A 22,880-nucleotide genomic window follows, 5' to 3' on the forward strand; every position below is an offset into this window, starting at 1 on the left:
TGGGTGATGCTCAGAGCTGAACTTCAAACAGAAAACATCCATGCCCCAAGTCCAAATCTCATTTTTGTTTTCTACTGGGGCAACCGTGCCAAAAAATAAAATCACAAACATGATGAATAATGTCGGACACTCTGTAAAATATAACTTCCCAGGGATCATGTGGAGTTTTGTTTTGCTCCATGGACTTCAAACCACTATCTTAAAGATAACACTTAGCTAACAACCAGTTAGCCGAACCCCTGCTTATGTCAGCACCAGAGGGTGGGGGCATTGTGACCATCATGTTGCATTCCTACCTCTTTAGCATGAATCCCTGAACTCAGCCCCGAGTGCCCACGTTGAGAAGCAGGCGGAAAACAGCCTGAATGGGACCCAACCTAGCATGCTCGACTAGCTGTGGGAATTAATTTTCCATGTTGACAAGCCTCTCTCCATCCTTTATACCCAAAACATAATCCTAAATTAAAGAGAGGCAAATGAAGCTGTCCAATAACTAATATGCCCATTCAAAAGTGCCGAGCCGAGGAGCTCATTTGTAAGCAGATAATGGGGAATCTGGTCCATGGAGGCAGCAGCCCAGTGATTGCTCAGTGGATGAGTAGGAAGGAAATTCCTGTCCAACAAGCCCAGCTCTGGCCTGACTTTCCTAGGTCTTATAGAAAGGCTGGTTCAGTGCCTTTCCTGAGCATGTGACAATAACAAGGCACAAAACATCTTGGAAAAGAGAGCTTTTGGCAGCCAAAGTGTCCCCAGCACTGATGTGATGTGTCCCTGGCCCCATCCTTCCTTTCATGTGAGAAGGATTTGGATTCTCATATAACAGATCTCCTGAGTCTACTTAGATCCATTCTCTCTCTTTTCCTTCATGAATCAGCTGCTGAGCCCTACATCAGCCAGGAGCTGTTCTGCATTGGAGATATATAAAAGCAAAGACGTCATCACCCTGAGATGCTGATGGTTCCTGGGACCCATAGAGTATGTTGGTGTCAGGGCAGGAAAGGAACTATGGGACAGAGAAGAGGGACCCCTGACTGCTACTGTGTGTCTCTCTGTGTGCGTTGGTGCTTCAAGAAAAAAAGAAGAGTGAAGAGCACGAGGGGACAGAAAGGACAGGTGAAAGGTGCCCAGCAATGAAGCTGGAGCGCTCTTCCAGGGTGCCTTGCTAAGAAGTTTGGACTCACCCGAGTTTCCTCCTCTTAAAACAAGCATCTATCTTGTTAGCTTAGGAGGTTTGTTGTCAGGGTCAGATGCACTGATATGTGTGGAACATTTTTTAAAGTTATCAAATGCACTGTACTATATAGAACATTATTATTCTGGAAATATCTATTACTTAATGCTATTAAATTTAACTGCTGTTTCTCTGCAGCAGTTGATGAGATCCAACCTCAAGAACAAGATCTGGAAGAGTCCAAAGAAAAGGTATAGACTTCCAGAGAAGCATCTTTCTCTCTCAAAGGGGAAACAAATGGAACTAGGTGAATGTGTGTGTGTGTGTGTGTGTGTGTGTGTGTGTGTAAGAGAGAGAGAGACAGAGAGAACACACACAAATGTGGGATCCTTTCTCCACACCACAATTCCAGGTTCATAAATGGTTCCATTGCACAATCTGGAAGTCAATAGGAAAGAATAGATGATATCTCAAAGCATGTGGAGACCTTTTTTTCTTATTAAATGTTGAAAAAAATCAACGGTAACCACCATGATGTTGCTTGTTCCTTTTCTATCAAATAGTTTGAGAAGCCTATAGCTGCATACTTGGTGTCTTGCTACACATCTACAGTCCTGATTTGTGGGTTTCTGCTTCTGTCTGCCCCCCTTTCCTGCAATTTTTCTCAACATGGCTGTAGTGACCAGTTGATGGCCAGTTCCAGGGCACAATGTTTAGTCCTCACTGTGTCACATCTATGCCACCTGATGGAATTCCTGATTCCAACATTCTCCTGTCCCTGTGGGCATGGCTCAGGGCTCATCATTATCTATTATCACTGGGTCTTTTTTGTTTGGTATGATATACCTCAGGGCTCTTCTCACTTGACACACACATCTGGGGAGTGCCAACTACCAATTATGTACAGATGACCACAACTGGATCATTCAGATCTTGCTGTTTCCTGGACTCTAGACCTGTTCTTCTGGTCACCAGCCTGCCATCTCTGAGTGTCCCACAGGCATCTCAAGACTCAGCGCATTCAATTGAACTCCCTCTTCCCATTTTAGTTCAACTGAACACGCTCTTCCCATTCCTCCTATATTTCTGTCCCCAAATGCCACAACATCTAAGCCAAGACCTCCTGATGATCCCTGAATGCCCTCTAAAGGAGGCCTCCCATCCGTCTCCATCCTCACTGCCTCTGCTGTGGTTCAAGGTCCCATCAGGCCCCTGCCACAGTCTCCTCCTGAGTCTCCCAGCAGCATCGAGCTCCTGGAAAGGCTTCCCTCCAAACCTGTGCAGCGTGGCCTGCTTCTTTCCAGGAAGATTCCCCCTTCTGCCTGGGGGATGACGCTGATCACACTGTGCTGTGAGGTCATCCCAGTGCATACCCCAGAATACCCTCGAGCAGGAACCACATACCACTCACAGCCAGCCTCCAGTGGATGGGGCAAATCAAGTGCAAGTAGTTGCTTGATAAGTGTTCAGGAACTGAATGGAAGAGCTCTGGACACAGAGCCCATCTGTGGCAACTACTGATTATGAACTAGCTTCGGGCGGGGTCCCAGCCATCTCCTTAGAAATCTGGGTTCTATGTGAGGTAAGAATGCCGGAGGGGGCAAGGGCATGGTGACAACATTTCCAACAGCACAGTCAGCTGGAGGGGTGTCTGGGGATGCTTGATTTGAATGTCACTTGCCATCAGTGGTAACAGGTGATCAACAACCCCCATCCTCAAAGGGCAGAAGAAGCAGGAGAGGCAGCCCTCTCGGCCCCAGGGGCTCAGTCCTTTGCATATATTGAGAGGTTCCTCTCCACCTACAGGCCACCAGCTCCTGAAGGGACAGTATGCAGAGCATCTAAACATTCAGGCATTCTGAAGTGAGCTCAACCTGGTCACTGAAGCTCGATTTCACCCTCTCGATGAAGTCAAACTCAGTATTGCTTTCCTCTTAGCCTTGAAAAGTCATTATACACGTGGCATCTTTTTAACATTCCCATGTCAGGGACCTGGCAGTCAGTAGCAGTCTAGTACTGACTAGAATGTGGAGTCAGCTCTATTCTAGGTTTGACTCTAGGACATAGTACATCACTGACTTATCAAAGCCTAGATGGATCAGGCCACCTGTGCTACCTGGCTGCCCTAGTGCTCTGATTTTGGCCCAAGACTGCAATAAAGCAATAGCAATTTAATCTCTCATCTCTGAAGTGGAAGGTACATTTCCTCAGCGATGGAGGTATGAATGAATTCCTGAAGGATGCTCCAGAAAGAAGAAAGGAAAAATCATGCTTCCATCCTCATGCTTAGCAATCTAACCTTTATGCAAAATAACTGCTGTACTTTTCTAACAGTAAATTGGCCTGTTGAATGTTCCCCCAAAGAGAACAATTTCTTAGATTAAAAATGGCAAAGATTAGTCAGACAAGCTTCTTGGCAAAGGAGTTTACGTAAAATACGAACAACAAAGCTTCAGGTTCACTTGGGGACCTCACTGTAATGCATTTTAAGAGCATATGTTTAATCATGGATGTGTGGATGTGCATCTGAATATGAATAGCTCCTACTTGTCTGTCCATCCAGAGGTTTGTTTTTTTTTTTTGCTTTTTCTTTTCTTTTTTTTTAGTCAGGTTCTTTTTTTTTTAATTTTTTATTGTTGGTTGATCAAAACATTACATAGTTCTTGATATACATCCAGAGGTTTTAAAAGAAATTTTCCTTGTTATGCTTTGTATGCGCATTCTTTTTTTAATTTTAATTTTTAATTTTTTGTGGTGCTGGGATTAACTCAGTGAGTGTGCTACCACTGAGATTTTTATTTTTTGAGACAGAATCTTACTAAATTACTGAGACTGGCCTTGAACTTGTGATCCTCCTTGCCTCAGCCTCCTGAGTAGCTGGGATTACAGGGATGTACCACTGTGCCCGTTAATATGCATATTCTCTAAATATATAACTTATGATGTGCCACTAAATGTAACTATTGTATATGTAAAATTCCACACATTCACATCTCTATGAATAAGTTTTTTAAATTTCCTACTCCATTAAAATGTTTGTGTTCATCAGACTTGCTTGAGACTGCCTAGCTCAATATTTTGTCCCCTCTCAAAGTCTCCATGGGATAACTGAGGTAAAGTTACCATACACACACTATAACTTTCAAATACCTACAGAACTTTCCACCCACCACTCCCAACACCAGTGCACAAGAACCGCAGCTCCAGGGACAGAAGCAACACTGGTTTGCTTGTGTTCAGAACAATGTCTGGCTCTTCATTAGATAAAATTACAGATACCTCGTCCTAAAAAATGACAATTTTACCAGGATGACCTCCAGATACAAGATTAAGAAATGAACCTGTGTGAGTAGCAAACAAAAAGATAGTGGGCACCTGAGAACTGCTTTTAATGTCAGAATAACTTTTTCCAGCATTCTACATTTTTAGTATGGTTCTTATCAGAGTCGGGGGGACTCCTTTTCTTGTTAAATTAAAATCTGAAACCATTCTCTCGAGAGCCAACTGTGTCTGCCTGCCCAATGCATTGGATCCTCTCGGTGGAACCTGGAGTACACCTTGGTGTGCAGATCTCTACAAGGGCTTACAAAGCAAAGGCAGATGCACACGCAATTTGACAGCATCTCACCAGAGGCCTGGGATGGCCAGTCACGGGCAGCTTGGACCCAGGATACAAGGAAGCATGTGTAACCAGGAAACCTCACGTCAAAGTCATTTCACTTTTTCTGACTTCGCTAAGGAGACTGCATGATATTTTCTCTAACCTCTGCTAATAACCTTCTCAACTGAGAATTTTCCTTGATCCATTTTCCCATGATGAAAGTAGAAAGGTTCCCTCACTCCCTGAACACTTACCCTTTCCAAAGACTTCAGGAGGTTTTGTCTTTCTTTGAGCTTCTGAATACTGATGACAATTTTGTGTCTTGCACCTTTGGTAACATTCTGGAATTAAATATAATCAATATTTAATTAAAACATATTTTAAAGAATTGACTTAGAGACCCTCAGAAGCTACTTAGTCATCTGCTGTCTTCTTGGTTCCTACGGGTTCACATGTAGTTGATATGTATGTCTCTCTCATTGGCACCTCTGTCAGAAACATCTTCTTACTAAATATTCTAACTCCACCTGTCTACACATTTGCCTGTGTCTTTTGCATGTGACCTTTAGGACAGAGAGATACAGAATAGCCAATTATTCCACCCAGCAGGACATTTCTTCAATAGTCTTAGAAGATAATTTTAGGTCAAACACCCTCTTCTACAGTCCCTCTTGTTTTCCCTGGGGTCCCAACCTCATTAACTATTCATTGTTTTCTCAAACCTTTCCTGCGTTTATAGGAAAGCCCCATACAGTCCACGTGGAGTATTATAAAACAGGGACTTTTTAAAACATTAGTTTGCAGGCCTTCTTTTGTTTCCATAAAGAAAATAAGAATAGAAAATTAACCTAAATCCATAATTCACTCATCATTTCAGGCAAATGTTAGGATTCCCAGAATTGTAGATTTTATCTTCTTAAATCTATAGCAATGTAGAACCTAAGGATTCTGTCAGACACTTGTTAATTATAGATCCTGCAAATTCCCCAGTTGAAGGTCCCTTTTCCATTGGCTTGCAGATTCAGGACCTCTACCCTGGTACAACTCTTCCGTTGAATTTCTTTTAATAAAGGAAAAGATGGGAACCCTAGTAACATCTACTTTACTTAGAAATATTAAGACTTAAGTGACACATGAACCCACTTTCTAAGATGTCTAAGATGAGACATGGGGAGAGTATATTTCTGTTAAGCCTTAACTTTAGGTCAAAGTGAATTAAGTTCCCCTGAAAAGTTTGTGTCAGGCTTTGCTTTTGCCTTCTGTGTTAATTATTTTTTGTTTTTTTCTCAAGTTGAACAACTGATGACTTTGATTATTTTCTCAACTCTGACCCAAACACAAAAATGCTCTTTGAAAGGGTTCTCATCAATTCCTGGGATCTCAAGGAGTGAACGAGATCCAAAAAGCAGTAGGAGAAATGTTAGGAAGTCGAAATTAGTGCCTTTCATTCTGGGAGAATGTGCAGTGACTCTGGGCTTTGTCTTGCTCTCAATACTGGTATTCAGCCAGGCCTGCAGAGGTTAACTGAGGGGACAGAATAAGCAATGGGAAACCAGAGATCTGCCAGGAGGTATGATCCAGACCAGCCATTCTCCTCTTCCTGCAGGGGAAATCAGTTCTTTAAAATCTTTGCTCAAAGAAAACTGAGGTCAATTTGAAACATGCAAATAGCATCTTAAACAAGGCAAACAAAGACATCGGTCAGATCTATTGACCAGAACACAGCATGGTGGGAGACATGCTTAGTTTCAGGGGTTCTGTTGACTGGCCTTTGGCATCCTGTACGTGGGGAAGGATGCTTTAGAAGGAAGGAGGAACTTTGTCCTTTTATGGCATTCACAAGGAAAGTGAAATCTGAAACCTGGGGAAATCTAATTCTAAATCATTTTCCCATGCTATTCAAGGCAGTTTAGAAGAAAAAAAAAATTATTTTGAACAATTTACTCCAATCTCAACGAAAACTAGCTTAAATGTGATTCTGCAAAAGTATTGGGGCAGGTCTGAAGCATGACCTGGTGCCTTTCTTCACTGGTCCCGTCAGTAGTTAATGGATATGTGACTGGACTGGACAGCAGACAGTGGACCTGTTCCTATTCAAACAAGCCCTGGGTGGGCAGAGAGAGAGAGAGGGCCAGGAAAGCCAAAGCAGAGATGACTCCTTGGGACCCTCACCCAGTGTCACTTTTCAGAGGCTCCATTGATTCCTCCCTCGCACTTTGAACTTCCAGTGTGTACTTAGATTCTATCTTTTCCTAACTCTCTCTGGCCCTCACACCCTCAGGACTCCTTGGTTGTAGGCTTGTCTTCTGCCTCCTATTGGACTCTGAGGCAAGAGCTCAGCCTTACTCACCAGGGGATGCAGCCGGCCCCCTGCATCCTGAGAACAAGGCAAGCTACTGGGTGGATATAGGCCTGGGCCTGTCTGGGGCTTGAGCTTCACCCTCGCAGGGGGGTGATCCTTCTAGCACATACCTGAGCCTCCAGCTGGCACTCGGTGAGGGCCATCATTTCCTCATAGGTCATCTGGGAGAAAAGCGCGGCGTACTTGTGCAGGCGGAGGCTTTTTAACCAGGCTGGAACATCTGTGGTGCAAGATGTGCAAGAGATGGGGAAAGAAATGAGAGGGGACATGAGGAGGGGGCAAAAGATGTGGGAACAGAGAGAGGAAGAGGGTGATGGTCAGAAGAACAAAAGAAAAAATAAATCTTGATGTTACTACTTAATTTTGGCAGCAAATTAATGGACTCAGAAATCTTGAGCTAGCGATGACATTCCTGCCGGTGGGTTCCTTGGTTCTACTTCAGACAAGGGATTGTTAACTTGGGGTCCTTGGGCTTCAAGGCATACAGGAATTCCCTGAAATTATACCCCAATTTGCGACTGTGTGGGTAGTTTGCTGGGCAGAGGGTCATCCATAGCTTCCATAAGGGGTTCTTGAAAAAAAATAAAGATAAGAAACCATGGCTTGAGCATGACCAGTTCACTGTTGATTTGGAAAGAACCAATTTAAAATGTTAAAACAAGATACAGTGAGTCTACATCCTTAAGATAATTTCTTTGTAGGTTTAATGCAGATTGCCGTATGTTGTTTCAGCCCCTTCTGCAGAGACAGGAAAACCAGGTAACAATGGTCCCCCCTACAAGGGAAGTCAATGGAGTACCTAGCCTGATCTTTCTTTCTCCTCCCTAGGCCTCAGTGGGATAAAGGGCATCCTGGACCTGGCATTATCTCTTTGGTGGGGGTGTGTCTGCTGATCATTCCTCTAAGCTATGGAACATAGCTGGATATATCTTCAACTTCTTCCTTGTATGTCAACCAAAAATATCACCACTCAAAAGGTCCAAAGATTGGCTAGATAATAGAAATAGAATAATAGAAATTCCCCCAACACACCTGAAATAAGCCCCAAGTTTGGGATTCTAGAATTAAAATTAAATAGCAGTTATTACTGGAAATCCTCAGAATTATGACCTTGCTAAGTACAACCAAAACAAAGCATTTGCCCATTGTCTTTTAAGTCAGAGTTTTTGAGTGGATAGGATCTTTGAAAAATTTCCAGAATCATCTTCCTTTCCACCACACCTCATTTTGCAGATTGACAACATTAAGTCAGGAGGCCTAGATCACAGAACAAGTATGTGGTGAAATGGGGACTAGAACTTAGGTCTCCCAAGTCTCAGCTCTTCCCTACTTTGTATCTTCTCCTAAAACAAAGAAAAAATAGCCCATCAGTGGTAGAACTGAATAATCACAAACTGCAAGGTACTTTGAAGTGCTGGGTTATTGGGTGTTATTCATGTTTCCCATGAAGTACTACCAATAATTAACCATGTTCATCACAAGATTCTGTACCGTTGATTACTAAGTGCCTTATTCTGAAGCACTGACCAACCACACACATTTCAAAACAAGTGGCAACCTTCCAATTTTTCAATGTTTTGAGTCAATATCCAGGTTGATGAAAGATGCCTTGCCAACTCTGAAATCAGGCTCTGCCTCTTAGGCAGACGAAACCAAGTTAGGGACTGTGAATGGGGGATGATCTCCTGACACTCAAAGACATAGAAGATTGGGATGACTCCTGAGGCTGAGTCTTGACTTGCTGTCATGCAAATGCCTATGAAAGGGAATTTCTGAATAATTAGAATGGAGCATTCGATGGCTTTTTAGGAACAGACTCAGTTATCACAGGCTAGAAATCGCTTCATTCTATGCTTGGAAGCCCTTCGAACTACTGTGACAAAAGAGTGTCTCTAGGAACATCATAAACCATAAACAGACAAGGCTTCCCAGGCACATCCGACTAACCCTTTACATCCTCCTCCACTCAAACTACCATATTGGGTCAAGAGTCCAGGACATACCATCTCAGGAGTCTGGTACATTCCCTTGTGTGTGATACCCCAGAGATATTATAACAGACTTTCTTCTCCAACGTACTTTTGTTTCTGTTGAAATGAGCTAATGCTTCTGCGAGTGAGAAGCCATAATCATAGCTACAGTGCCAGCTTTCAAGCCACCTATATTTTACCGCTTTGTCATCAGGTTTCATGATAGCTACTCACATCTTTGAGAAGTCTTAAGTCACTGCTCAGAAAATGTAATGACCATTATTCAGAGAAGTATGGTTAACCCAGTGCCACAACTGGGCCCAATTCATTGCAAAGGAGTATGAAGCAATCTCCTGGACCAAATTTCACCAAGGGTCCTTATAGCTGAGTCAGGCCAAATCTACTGATAAGTCAAATAGAATCCTCAGTCACTGAATCCTGTTGCAGACTGGGTGCTTTATAAGCCAAGTTGACAACAGCGTGTCTAAGAGTCAGGAAGCACAAGGGACAAGTCTCAGGTTGGAAAGTTTCAGTTCAATCTGTGCTAGTTTGTTTAATATAAAACTCTTTTGACAACTAGAGTTTCTCTCTTAGAGGCATGGAAGGGTCTACCTTACTCATTTAATCAAAATGGAGGTCACTGGGAGTAGTTTTCCTGGAAAAGACTTCATACAATTTCACAACAGGCTGAGTTAGGCCTTCCTGAAGAGCTATTCTGGATGCATTCCTAGGAAATGTAAGCTCCTCTGGCTTTCTGTTCTTTGAGGCAGGCACACACTGCTGCTGTTTGTAGAGCATCTTAGAGCCTAGCCCAGGAGAGCTCTAAAGAGTTCTCCTTCCTGCAGCTTGAACTAAGGAACAAAGAGGAGATCCCAATTCTTAAGAATATAGCCTACCAACCCTTCTCCCCTGGGTTGGTGGTGTTCACCTTCCCTTGTCAGTAATTAAAACAAAATTACATAAAGAAGGAAACAAACCAGAGAACTGAGAGCCTTGACCATTTCATTTACCCAAGTCAGGAATTCCAATGATTGGGATGCTAGATTCTGTAAGGTGTTAGCCAGGGATGAACTCTAACTAAAAGCATAGGTCTTTTTCCAGGATCCAGATGCCACCCTGTTGGATGCAATCTAAGAACCACCTGATATAAGCTTAAATTTTCCTTTTTCAATCTGTGAAACTGTGGCTATGGTTGGAAGACAAAGGCAAAAAGGGGAGATTCAGAACTGTTTCCTAGAGAAGCTGATACATAAATGAAGGTACACATACAAATACCTTCAGGGCTCCCACCTGTGGCTGATGCCCAGATGTTGAACTTGATATGGACTGCTCCTGCTGGACATACCAATGGAAGTCCCAAACTAGAAAGTCACTCTCTCATACAATATGAGAAAGAAAAAAAGAAAAAAAAAAGCCTTGACTATATGCTAAATTGAATTCCTTGCCAAGTGTGGGAATCCTGATATTTGCTCCTTCAACATTTACCAAATCCCTCTGATGGGAGGCAGGCTCTGTGAGGACCTGTCCTTGTGATCAAGGGACATTATTTAATCCAGAAAGCATGGCTGACTCACATACAAAAGATTATAATAGCTGCAGTTGTGCTGAGTATACTCAAAGTTCTAGAGAAGTACAGAATAATGAGCATTTGAGTTTGCCTGAGGGACTGAGGAACAACATCTTGCAATTTGCTGCTTGGAGTAGCCCAACTTGGAGTCCACTGGGCAGACCATATTGAGGAAGGCATCTCAAAAAAGCAGGAACAGTAGAAAACAAAGCATAGAGCCAAGAGAGCATTCAGAGTAGAGCAAATGGTGGTGAATGGAGGAGAATGGCCGGAGACAGGTGGAGCACATAGGCAGAGGTGTCAGATGACTGAGATATGAAATGCTGAAACAAGGAGAGTAGAGTAGACTTTGTCATGTGGGTGATGAAAGTCTGCTGAGATCTGAGCAGTGGAAGCACAATCAGATGAATGTGCTGGAAAGATGGTGGCTGTCAATTTGGTAAGAGAAAACACAGGATCAGCAGATTTGGGGAGAAATGGTGAACTCCATTTTGATCACATGACATGAGTGTCGATGCTTAGGTCATCCAAGGAGAGAATTCAACTGGCCAAAATTTTAAAAGAGCGATGTGAGCTTGGAGAACAACTTGCCTTGCCACCTTGTTCATGGTGGCTGTCACAGAAGTAGGTGATATTACTCAGATAAGGATCAGTGAGTGAGACTAGGAGAGAGCCATGGGGGAGCCTTAAAATGTCAGGCTTTGTGGGGAAGGTATAGGAAGACAAGGCAGCAGGTAAGGGGTTTCTAGGAGAAAGCACCACCATCCATGTACTGATGGTGGTCTCCCATGCCATAGTCTCCATCCTTCATGAAGCTCCTTCTAGATGTGGTGGCAGCCAATACTGGTGTATTTTCTGATGGCCATTCTTGATAACTGTGCTATACCCATCTTGGAATAAGTTCTGTATTTATCTATTGATCTTTACTAATGGGATCAAATTTTAAATCATGCTGATTTCTAATTTTTTTTTTTTAGAGTTTGAGTAAATCAGCTAGAGAGATATTGTGGCCTGCACAACAGCTCACGCAGAAGCTAGCTCCAATGAGAACGTGGGTTGCTTTTCTCCAGTGAAAGCCACAGCAGTTATAGCTGAATATAACAGCCAGGTCAACAAGCTGTGCAACACCCAGCCACAAACAAGGACACCTCAGGAGAGAGAAAGATAGGATGAACTTGGGAAGTAACATGAGGAGCAGAAAATAAAGAATCCCTGGAAGACATAAACACAGTTTTCCATAAGAGGGCTCATGCATGGTGCTCCTGGTGGAATGGGAGATAGAATCCCATTCACCTCAGAGAGCCACTCTCTCTCCAAGATGTGACTGCATTCTTGGTCTCTGAGGGAGGGAAGAGGGAAAGCCAACCAAAGGGCAAGAGGGAAAGCCACTCTTCATCCTTGAAGTAAAGGGCAAAGTATTTCTTTCAAGAACAAAGCACAGAAGTTTAGTGACACCATCAAGATTACCAGAGCCTATCTTTGCTTCTGGCCATAGCACAACGAACAACCCAACGCTATTCCAGCCTCTGAGCAAAAGAACAAAGGAGCTTTGGTCTCTGGTTCCTTCGGAGCTGGATCCTCTTGAGCATGCTCCTTGATGCTAAGAAGTGTGCATAGCGGGCTCCAGGAGGACCTCCCTGCTTGTGGGGACAAATATGAGTCTTAGAAGGCACGGAGATAGCCTAGTTTGGAGTAAAATACTCACTCTTCAGTATTAGGTGCAATCATAGGGACTAAATCGCTCCCTGCCATTTCCATCAACCAGGACATCCAATGGTGCTGTTCTATAAGCAGCAAATTTTACAACATTAAATCATGGCAGTGATCAGTATCCAAAGCTACCCTCCATATGCCTACTTCTTCCTTAGAGCACTTCAGCTGAAGGAGTGGAGGTTACAAGTCCCAAGACCTTTAGGACCTGGGGGAATTCCAGCAATTTGCTTCCCAAAGTCATGAGAACTCTCTCAGCCTGAGAACAGTGAGGACCCGAGACCAAGAGGACCTGTTCATGAAGGTTGCGTGTTGGCGTTTGGGGAAAAAAGAAATGTGAAGCAAATTTATTAAACTAAAATGAATTCAAAGCACCACCTGGAAAGCCAATACTCTGAAAATAATGACTAGTTTCAATGATAGCTATGTGAAAAGTGTCCCAGACATGCATGAAGCTGTGTCACTCCCATTCCATCACTTGGACCTTTATGACCCTCAGAAATGCTGTATTCACAACCTTTCTCCCAGGGTTTCTGGCAGGTTCCTTTTTCTTAAAAAAGATCTCACCTCTCAGGTTTTCTAAGTCTCGTTCTGAGAGAGGCAGAGGATCAAAGGTCTACATTTCAAAACCAACTCCAAACCCCAAACCAGGTATTTCAGAGAAGGCAATACATTTTTTTTTTTTTTTTTTTTTGCTATGGAGAGAAAAAGTTTACCCGAGTTTCAGCCAAGAGAAATTCCGTAGAAAAGGCAAATAGCGTACTTTCGACAGTCAGTGGCCCTTTCCATTACTAATGACCAAGTGTCTTATCAAGATTACTGGAGTCCAGAGTTTCTTTTTTTACCTTTATCACATCTGTATGCAAATAACACATCAGTTTACCTCTTTTTTTTTTGTACCAACGTGATGCCACATGTCCTAAGATACATGCAGTTGTTAATTTGCAAAGGTGATGCTGAGGCTCATATTGAAAACATACTGCCAATCTCTACCCACTCACACAGGCAACTACTCACCTGCAAAGAATCCAAATCTTTGGGTTTCTATCCAGATGTTTGGAATAAAGTCCCTCAAAGGAACTTCCTTACAGATTTACAACATGCTGAAATTGCAAATAAAGAGTGGCAGACAGAGAAGAATCAGGCTGGGCCACAGAGGAGCATGGTACCCTGTAGAGCAGGGGACCTCTGAGAGGTTTGCACACCCCACTGGAATGTTCTACAAGTTCCCACATTCACCATGCCCCATGCTGTTTCTCCCTTCTATTTTTCCTCCCATGAGCACTTTGCTATAGATGGCACCAAGAGCTATCCCAATGTCCCAGTTAGAAACCTGGGCATTGTCCTAAATGCCTCCTGCTCCATCACTGCCCACATTCAGTTAGTTAGTTACTAAGCCCTCTCAACTCTATCTCATGGAGATCCCATGACCATACTCCTTTGTTTCCAGTTTCACTGCTGCTTGCCTTGGGCCAACTTCATTTTCCTTTATTTCTGAAAAATCCTCCTCCTCTCCACTGGCCTCCAAATCCAGAATCCCCATCCCCTCCTCAGTTTGATATACCTTGCTACACTGCTGAGAGGGTCCTGCTTCTAATATGTAAGCCTAGGCAGGTCATTCTGTTGCAGAAATTCCTTTAACAGCTTTCAGGTTAAAAGAGAAAATCCTTCAAAAGGCTTAGGGTCTGGCTTTCCCCTCTCCAGACCCCATCTCCCGTGTGCCCTTCACTCTCTTGTCACAGGATCTCCTTGGTTAAGCGCCTCTCCTCTCTGTGCTTTTGTGATGCTATTCCCTCTGCACAGAATGCCTTTCCTTCTCTATACTGACTGACCTGTAATCACAATCTGAGGCCCCTCTCCAGGCCTCTTCTCTTCTGGGAACTTTCCTTGACTTCCTTTCTCTTTGAACTAGAGCCTTTCCTGGTGCCTACCCCAACCCAGGGCAAGTCTCTAAGACAACATATTTTCACAGTAGAAAAAAACCATGAGATGTTTTCTGCTCCTTTGAGAGTGAGTCCCCCAAAGTGGGACTATCTTGCTTCAGTGTTCCCAGAGCTAATCAGTCCAAAGTCTCTTCTAGCAGGTGCTCAGAAGAGTCCACTGACTTGAATGAAGACAAAAGTGAACCTGTAAATATCCCTTCTCTTTGATATCATCTATCACAGCCACACCACTCATCAACAGTTCTGGCATTAGGAGAAGTTTTTAGGTGTTGGATTCATATATCGCATTTGAGGATGTGATGCTAATAGGAGGGGCAAATATGCTGCTTCCACCAATTGACTGCTTGTCTATCTAGAAAACTATGGGAATGTCTTTTCTCTCTGTTCTTTCTCCTCCCTCTTCCTTTCTCTCCTCCTCCCCCGCCTCCTACTCCTTCTTATCTTTTCTTCTCCCTCTCTCCCTCTCTTCCCTGAAGCCTTTGTATGAGAGAAGAGCCAAGGGAGCACATTTGGATCCTGTGTTGCTCAGAGAATGAAAGAGATTATAACCAAGTACCAACTCTCACAGAATCAAGAATCCTTTCCTTGGGATAAGTCAGAGTGAAATTTTGGGGAAACAAGGACAAATGAATTTGAGACCACAGCTAGCATGTTTACTCCAAACGTGTATAACCAGGAGCCTCCCCGGGGAATGGTAAAGCTGGAAAATTTCATATTTGAGCTCAGTATTGTACCTCTCCTGAGTTGATTTCAAGTTGAGTCGTCAGTCCCATTCTTTCTTGAGCCTCAAATTATAGCCTGAGCCCCCAGCCCTAAGGGACATTTGCCTGTACTTGGAGCCAGCTTAAACCATCAGGATAGGTATTTACGGTGAAAGGAAAAACAAAGTGGAACAGGCAGATGATGTCACTCCTCTGAGAGCAGGACTTGGTCTACCTGGGAGAGAACATAGTGGCAGAGTGTGCTGATAACAAAACAGAAATAAGGCTAGATAAATGCATGTGAAAAATAAAAAGGGCGAGAGAGGTTTCTTGCCAAGAGGAACATTCCTAAGGCATGACTGCAGCCAAACCTGGCTAGTCTAGAGGAAAAGGAAGGAAAGGGTGAATATAGTATTTCAGCAAAGTATGCACACCTGCTGGTCAGAAAGATGAATTTGCACTAAATCAAGTTCAATTGTGGTAGCGTTTTATTCTTTTCCCAAGGTGTGAGCTGAGGATAATGTGCATTCCCTGAAGATTTGGGAAATCTTCCAAATTCTCCTACAGGTACTTTGTTCATATAAGTTGGGTACTGAAAAATTAGAAAAACAAGAATTTGGTGATGGCATCCTGAGGCAGAACATGTTCTTGTGAAAGGGCCTGGGTCACAAGAAAATAAGCACGTGGAGGTCTAGGAGGAAGCACTAAATCTTTTTAGCAATACTTCACTTGATTTCATAATTCATTTCTCCAAAAAGCACAAAGTAATTTGGAAATTTCAACTGGCATCTGCTTTAGACATGAAGAAATAAATGACAAGCCCTTGGGACAGGTATGTTACAGGGAGCTTCTTGGACACGCTCCTAGGAGCTGATTTGAATGATCTTTGATGTGGATGAGTTCTTAGTGGTGGCCATCTCACAGCAGGGCTGGATAAGGACATTTGTGTTAAATATTGGTCCTGTGACACTTTGGAATGCTAGAATTTTCAGGTATGGACTTTTCTGCTCTCTGATTTGTCAGCCGAACTGCAAATATACTTTCCCTACAAACAGAACCCTTTCTCGTCTATGATGTTCCTTTCTTTAATTTTTTTTCTTTTTTGCCATTTAATATGCTAGTGACTTTATACCCTGAATCTCAATCCAATTCTCTGGGAGAAGGAAAGTTAAATAGGTTGAGAAGGTGTAAATACATGGAAAAGGATGCTTTGTTTCCTCCAACCATCAAAAAGCCTGTTTTCTGATCAATATGCATAGGCCTATAAAGAAAATCTTCAGTGTGAGATCTTGTCTGAGTCATTTTCTGATTACATAAGCTCCGAGGAGACAATTCTCACCAATTCTTCAGAAAGGAATCAAATAAGCTTATACATATGGGAGATAGTCCTTGAACTTTGGAAGATTTTGGCTTTTATCCTAAAACAGAAATAGGACATTCATTCAGTTTTTCTCTCACTCATGACTCCTCAAAAAACTCTTTATTCATTTCTTACCCCAAAATGCCAACACACAATGAGCATGGCTTTACCTACTTTTTTGGGGGATGTGTAGTATGTGCATTAAGTCCTTAAAAAAAAGAAAAAGAAAGAAAATAAAGTAAAAGGAAGAAAGAAAACAAATGTGCAAAAATCCCTACAGTGGGATCAGTATTCTCCCCTGGGAGGGACAAGTACCTCCGTGAATGGCCTTGCCACAGTGTCCTCTTGCCACTCAATACACACACCAATGCCTCCTCCCACAGAGTTACTGATTAGAACATCAAATACACTGTCCTGGAAATAGACCATCCAGATGCTGAAATCTACCTGCTCAGAAGCTAGCCTAAAGTGGTCCCTCGGTATTTTAATGCTCAGTGATAGGTGCCAAGTCAGGCTTACCCAGAGCATAGCTGAGCCTCACCTGCTATCTGTCAACTGGGACTCAGCTGCATGAACATCAGGACCATGTGTAAACTCCACAATGGGTTTTGCTAGTTCTCCAAAATTATGATCCAGTCTCCCAAAAAACATGAAAGAGAAGAGGATGTACAATTCTTCCATGCCAGAAAGACTCATTGTTTTTGCTGCCTGTCAAGTACCTTTAAAGACCTGTATGTATCACCAGAAGCAAACTTCAAGACACATCCTACTTCCTAGGGAACTGAAAAACAAGAATTTGTTTTTCACAGGAACTGTTATGGGATAGGGGTGTGATGGGGAGGGCACAGGCCTAAGCAGGTGAGTGGAAGACTGAAGGCTGATCTCATTCCCCAAGTCCATGGGCTCTGCTTTTCAGCCTGGTGTCCTCTTACAGTTAGCACCTGGGCAGGGGTGGGCAGGCTTTCTGTGCCAGGCTCCCATGAGGGGGAGAGGACTGGGTCCAGAGCACCCTATGTCAACAGTGATCACAGAAGGGGAAGTCAGAAACAGCATCCCTTGCGGCTATATATTCGTGCTGGCACAGAGGGCTGTATTTTAGTCCCAAAGGTGTCCTGGTGATTGTTTCCCCATCTAACAGTTATCAGTAGGTCTCTGATGAGCGTCTTTCCCTAAGGACTTCTAACCCTTGAACAATTGGAGTCTAAGAATAAATGCACGCACAGGTCCTCTTTGAACGGATCATGGGTAATTGAGAAATTTGTATCTCCTAATGAAGATCTTGAGAAGAGGATAGATTCTCCAGGCAATGTAGGAATATTTATTAGGCTGCACAAAAGGCCTTTATCACCTATCTTGCAAATCTATTATCAGGCTTAAAACACTACCAGAGATTCTCAGAGGTGTTTTCCTGTCCCTTAAACCAATGCAGGGAAAAGGGTTTAAAGGTTTCTTTGGATATCAAAGAAAAAGGGAGAGAGAAAGGAAAGTATAACTGCAATTCTGCATTAAGAGAGATTTAGAGAAGAAAAATAGATAAAAGATCAGTGGTTGTTTTTTTTTCTGAATTAGCGACAGGTCCCTGGCCACAGCAACAAGGCAGAGGGCTGGAGCAGCTTTGGAGGCTTTACAAACAGATGACCCTGTCCCCTGCTAGTGCTAGCAGGGGACCATTCAGTTGCCTGAGGGTCAATGCATGGAAAACAAAAAGGAAGGTATTGACCTCACTTACTCTGGTCCTTGGGCTTGGGCAGGAAGCCCTGGAAGGGGGAGCCCTTTCCACCAAGGCAAGCCCTGGAGTTCTGGAAGGGGAGGCTTCCGGGTATAAGCCTCGGAGAGGCACTGGGCTCTTGCTCTCTTGCTGACTAGCTCTTTACCCTTGGGACTCCAAATAAAGGGAGGGACTCAGTGGTTCCTCATGTGGTCACTCACCTTTCATACCACTACCTTCTTCCTGGAATGTGTTACGAGCAGTGGTCTGATCTTCTAAGTGTTCACTCCCACCACTTCCTGAAGAGGCTACACTGCTTTGTGGAGACAGGGGGGCATGATCGGATGGGAGGCACTGGGGTCCTCTAGCTCGTAAGTCCTCATGAGACATCCATCCATGTCCTAGAGGCTGGTTTGGCACATTCATGGGTGGGGTAAGGGACACAGATCGTTTCAAAGGGCTGTGGTGTGCCTGGCCTGAGAGAACTGGAAAAAAAAAATAAAATGAAATAGGTTATTCCCCCCCCTTTAGCCTGGGATGCAGAAGAACCCACAATACCTTTGCACCCTGAGAGATACTGCTGTCTGACAATCCACCCATGGGCGCCGCAGGTTGAATGCAGGCCTGGAGGGTCCTTCTCTCCGGGTGTTTAACAAGGATGCTATGGGGATTGCTTGGTGGACTGGGTTGCTCTGAGGAGGCTAAACCTATGGTGCCCACACACATGGCCTTAGCCTTTGTGGGTCTGGATTTAGTTTTAGTTCTAACTCTACAAATCAGGATTTGGAGCAGTGGGCTCACACCAGGCAAGAATGACAGCCTGGCAAAGTGGCCATCTGCCCAAAATGAAGCTAAAATGTGCTGGGCAATTTTTTTTTTTTTTGGTAAGTACAAAAATCTGACGTTACCCATGTTGTGAGGGAGGACTTCTTGAAGGTGGGTAGGCTGGTCACCATTTGGGGATCTTTGAAGGTTGGAACTAGAAGAAGGTGAACTAGTTCATCCAACTGGGATTTAGGTAACTACTACCTCTAAAGGGCGGTGCTGGTTTGGGGAGGGCCCAGCACCACCTAGACCTCAGGATATGGGACACCAGCAGCTATGGGTGAAAGGGCTGATTCTTGACCATGTCTTTGCCAGTTCATGCCAAACTTTATACTGTAAACACACTCAGGTAACAAGGCTTTCATTCAAAAGCCAGTAGGGAGCTCTCTGTGAGCTGGGAATAGGTTTCACCAGCCTGTTCAGTCCTCCTGCATAGTGGCACCATCTGCATAGCTCCCATTTTTTATTTCTTTTCCAGAAAACTAGGAAAAAGCAACAAAACTCACATAACTAGCCAAATTAAGTTGAAGGCATTCAAAGGAGGGATTTAACCAACATCAATGCCGAGGGAGCCGATGTTACCCTTGGTTGGTTTTTCTGGGTGTGTAAAGTGACAACTTTACAAAATAAGTCTATTCATAACATTCTCTCAGCACCAGTGCCCGAGACAGGTCCAGTTTATTTTGACTGCTGCTGTACTAACATGGAATTGAGCCACATGCATTTTTAAACATTTTTCAGGGAAGCCATTAAATTCTGTCTCAGGCTCCATCCCCTCCAGTGAGGCTTTTGCTCTCCCAAGTTCAGACTGGTACTTCTTTGCTGGCATTAACCTTCTGTGTTTTCTAGCAGGTAGACCAGACATCCCAGTGGAGAGAGAGGGCTTGCTCGTTGTTGAGCTGCGTTTCTCGTGGGGCAGTACCCATGTAGAGACCTGAGCAGCAGATTACTGTGCTCCCACTTAAGAGATAAAGACCAGAGTCAAAAGGCTGGGCATCTGGAGAAGCAGTGGTATGAGGGGCTGCTAATGGTTGGCCAGCTTGGAGAGCAACAGAGCTCATACCCCGGTAGTCAATGTTTCCATCTGGCCTTCTGTGGCCAGAAGGTTGTGTGTGAAGGGTGATAACCAAAAGAGCTAGAAATGCTTTTATTTACCAAAAAAAAGGAAGCTGTGGAACTTATATTTGTAACCCCCAAAATTTCTAATTTGAGTAGATTCTATCAAAGGCAAGGAATTATCATCTCCCTTAAAATATGCAATGGGGTTATTATTTTTTTTATGATACTAACAGCTTTCATTTTTACTAGACTGGAGAACAACTAATTAAAAAGGCTTCCTGGAAACATGCATTGCTACCTGGTTGGAGCAGAATTAGCAAAAGAAAAACAAAGAATGGGGGGAAAAAAGCCGAAAAATAAAAAAGCGGAGAAAGGGAAAAAAATTAAAAGGAAGCAGCAGCAAAAAATGAAGAGAGAAGCCAATAGGAAGGAAAGCTGGACATCCGGAAAATCCATTTCATGCCTGTCTAAGTATTTCTATAAAATAGGGCAGACTTGTTTGGGGCTGCCCTGAGTGCCGGACACTCCAGCTTAGATAATTTTTTGCTTTCTGGTACCTCTGCAGGTGGGGGCCTTGAATGGTGCCAGCCAGGTGTATCCCCAAGTGGAATTGTGGGGGTCTTTCAGCCTAGCTGGGATTAGGGTGACAACAGGCCATGCCAAGGAGGCACCACATTTCAGAACTGGCGGAAACCGCTCTGCACCTAGGCTTATGAGAGAACATAACTGCATCAATAACTAATTGATAACTACCAGGATGGTCCTTATCTTTCTTTGGATGCTGAGAAAAATACATATGCAGTAGTTGAATTCCATTATTGAATGGAGCCAACTTTCTCCTTTTTACCTAAAATTTTCTTAAAATCAATGCTGCTCTCCACCCTCTGGGCATCCTTAGGGAAGCTCCCAGTATCCACTCCAATCCACTGGCTACTGAGATTGGAGCTATGTTTACCTAACTTAATGAGCTTATAGAGATTTGCACATAGAGACCTATACAGTTTTTTTTTTCCCCTCCCGCATTTCCCTGTGCTTAACTAAAGTCACAGGGGATAGGGCATGAACCTGGTCTCTGCCTCTAACTAAAAAAAGCAATTGTACTTGAGATACTAGGGCCTTGTTTAATCAATGGCTTTCTACTAAAGACCCCACACATCCTCTATATCAGAGAGAGAACCCTTTGATTTCTACAGTTGCCACCAAGTTCTGTAATAACTCTAGGAATCAAGCTGTGGGGACAACCAAGCACAAGGCCTGGTACCAATCTTCTGATGTATTTGCAGACAGGGCCAGGGGTTTAGAGTCAGGCTGAACATCAAATCTACGTTAAAGGACAGTCATGCTGGGCAAATGCCTCCCTTCTACAAAAACAAGTGAGGGCTGCAGACATTTCAGGCTTGTCTTCCGATAGGGAGGAGACTGAAACAGCTGACAGGTGACCTGCCAACGGTGCCACTTTGGGGTGAAGACAAGTCTGTTGTCTGGTGGCCTCAAAGCTAATTTGGGTGTCACCTTTTATACTGGGGTAATTTGTTTGGTAATTTCTAAAGCAGCATAGGGGATCATAAATAGCACGGGCAGTGTCTGTAAGGAAACAGGCCACACAGTTGTGGAATGAATGAGGTAGCTAGCAGCTGAGTTTCAATGGTTGTCCCATCTCTGCATTTAAAAGAAATAACAGAGTGGTGACACATGAGAGATATGGACATTGAGGCTAAATAAATAAATAAATAAATCAACGTTCTTAGGAGTCAGGAGGGAAGAGCAGTCAAAACAGACTTCTGAGAAGCTCGTCAGGCTTGTATAGCTGCCCTGGAGTGACCATAGCCAGATGTTCTTGAAAGCTCTTGCCTGTTGACTCCAGTGAAGAGCCAGCAGGTAACACTCCCTTCAGAATGGAGTCACCCCCAAAGTACCTCCAAATGCTGCGGCATCAAGTACTCTTTAAAAAATGTCTAAATAGATCAGAAATTGGCACATTCAGCAGAATTGAGGTCCTCAATTTATTCTGTACTTGTGACTTTTACAAGTGTGGGTGGAGGGGCAGCATATTTCAGGGTGGATTCATTATATTAAAAATCATACTAAAAATTGCCCAGAGGAGCAAAATGGTGTATGTTTTGCTCTTGAACCACTGCAACTAAAACTTAGTATTGTATATAGTACAGATTCAATGTCACTTACAAGTTAAAAAATCTCCTAAAAGAAATTTCAGTATCACAGCTATAGGTGTATATGTAGGTATGCTCACACACATCATTAGGACACTGTACTTTTGGACATTGTCATTTATAAATTTAAGTGACCCAAAAGTAAGTATTAAATAAGTTCAATTGAAATATTTTAAAAAGCAGCTAGAAATAACCTTACTACAGCAGTTGAACAGTGTGGTGTGGTAAGAACAGGGGGTCTTATAATCTGGTGATAATCTTGGCCAGACTACTCAGGGCCAGCCAGCTTCTTAGACCTCATATAACCTTATGATTTCTTGTTAGTCTACCAGCTTCTCTAATGAGACACCTTTTTTTTGATGCCTTTTTAGGGGAAAATATGATGTCTGGCACTGGATTCTGTTCTTTAGAGTATTTTCTTGAAAGCCTGGAATTCAGATTTTTTTCCTCAATTCCTTTGACTAACTTTGACTTCGACTTTGATTTTTAGTGATTGAGATAAGATTCAGGAGGAGGTTCCAGGCTTTTTGGAACTCCTTGGAGAAAATGAAATAGAACTACTTTTTTTCCCCTCTAATATGAGCAATAATAGGGTTCATGGATAAAGGAAGGTTTAAGATAATGGATCAACTGCTTCCTTGGTTCAATGTCAGGTTCACTGTCAAGGAGAGAAGTGATCCACAGAAGCAGTCAGCCTGACTTTTATACCAAAACTTTATTCTAACTAATGTT

General features: G+C 43.3%; 1 protein-coding gene across 3 annotated transcripts in view; it reads right to left on the minus strand.

Moving 5' to 3' along the window:
* The window catches only part of Samd4a (sterile alpha motif domain containing 4A), a 203,691-nt gene that overhangs the window by 30,675 nt on the left and 150,136 nt on the right, over window positions 1-22,880 (minus strand). For 2 of the 3 annotated variants that reach the window (XM_027929590.2, XM_071607290.1), the window contains exons 3-5: window positions 18,315-18,578; window positions 7,245-7,354; window positions 5,027-5,113 (exon numbers count right to left, since the gene is read on the minus strand). In XM_027929590.2, coding sequence (XP_027785391.2) covers window positions 5,027-5,113; window positions 7,245-7,354; window positions 18,315-18,578 — 461 coding nt within the window. The remainder of the gene's footprint in view (window positions 1-5,026; window positions 5,114-7,244; window positions 7,355-18,314; window positions 18,579-22,880) is intronic. The other variant, XM_027929591.2, reaches the window with a different exon arrangement.

The sequence above is a fragment of the Marmota flaviventris genome, chromosome 2 (genome assembly GCF_047511675.1).
Source record: "Marmota flaviventris isolate mMarFla1 chromosome 2, mMarFla1.hap1, whole genome shotgun sequence".
Classification (NCBI taxonomy): Eukaryota; Metazoa; Chordata; class Mammalia; order Rodentia; family Sciuridae; genus Marmota; species Marmota flaviventris.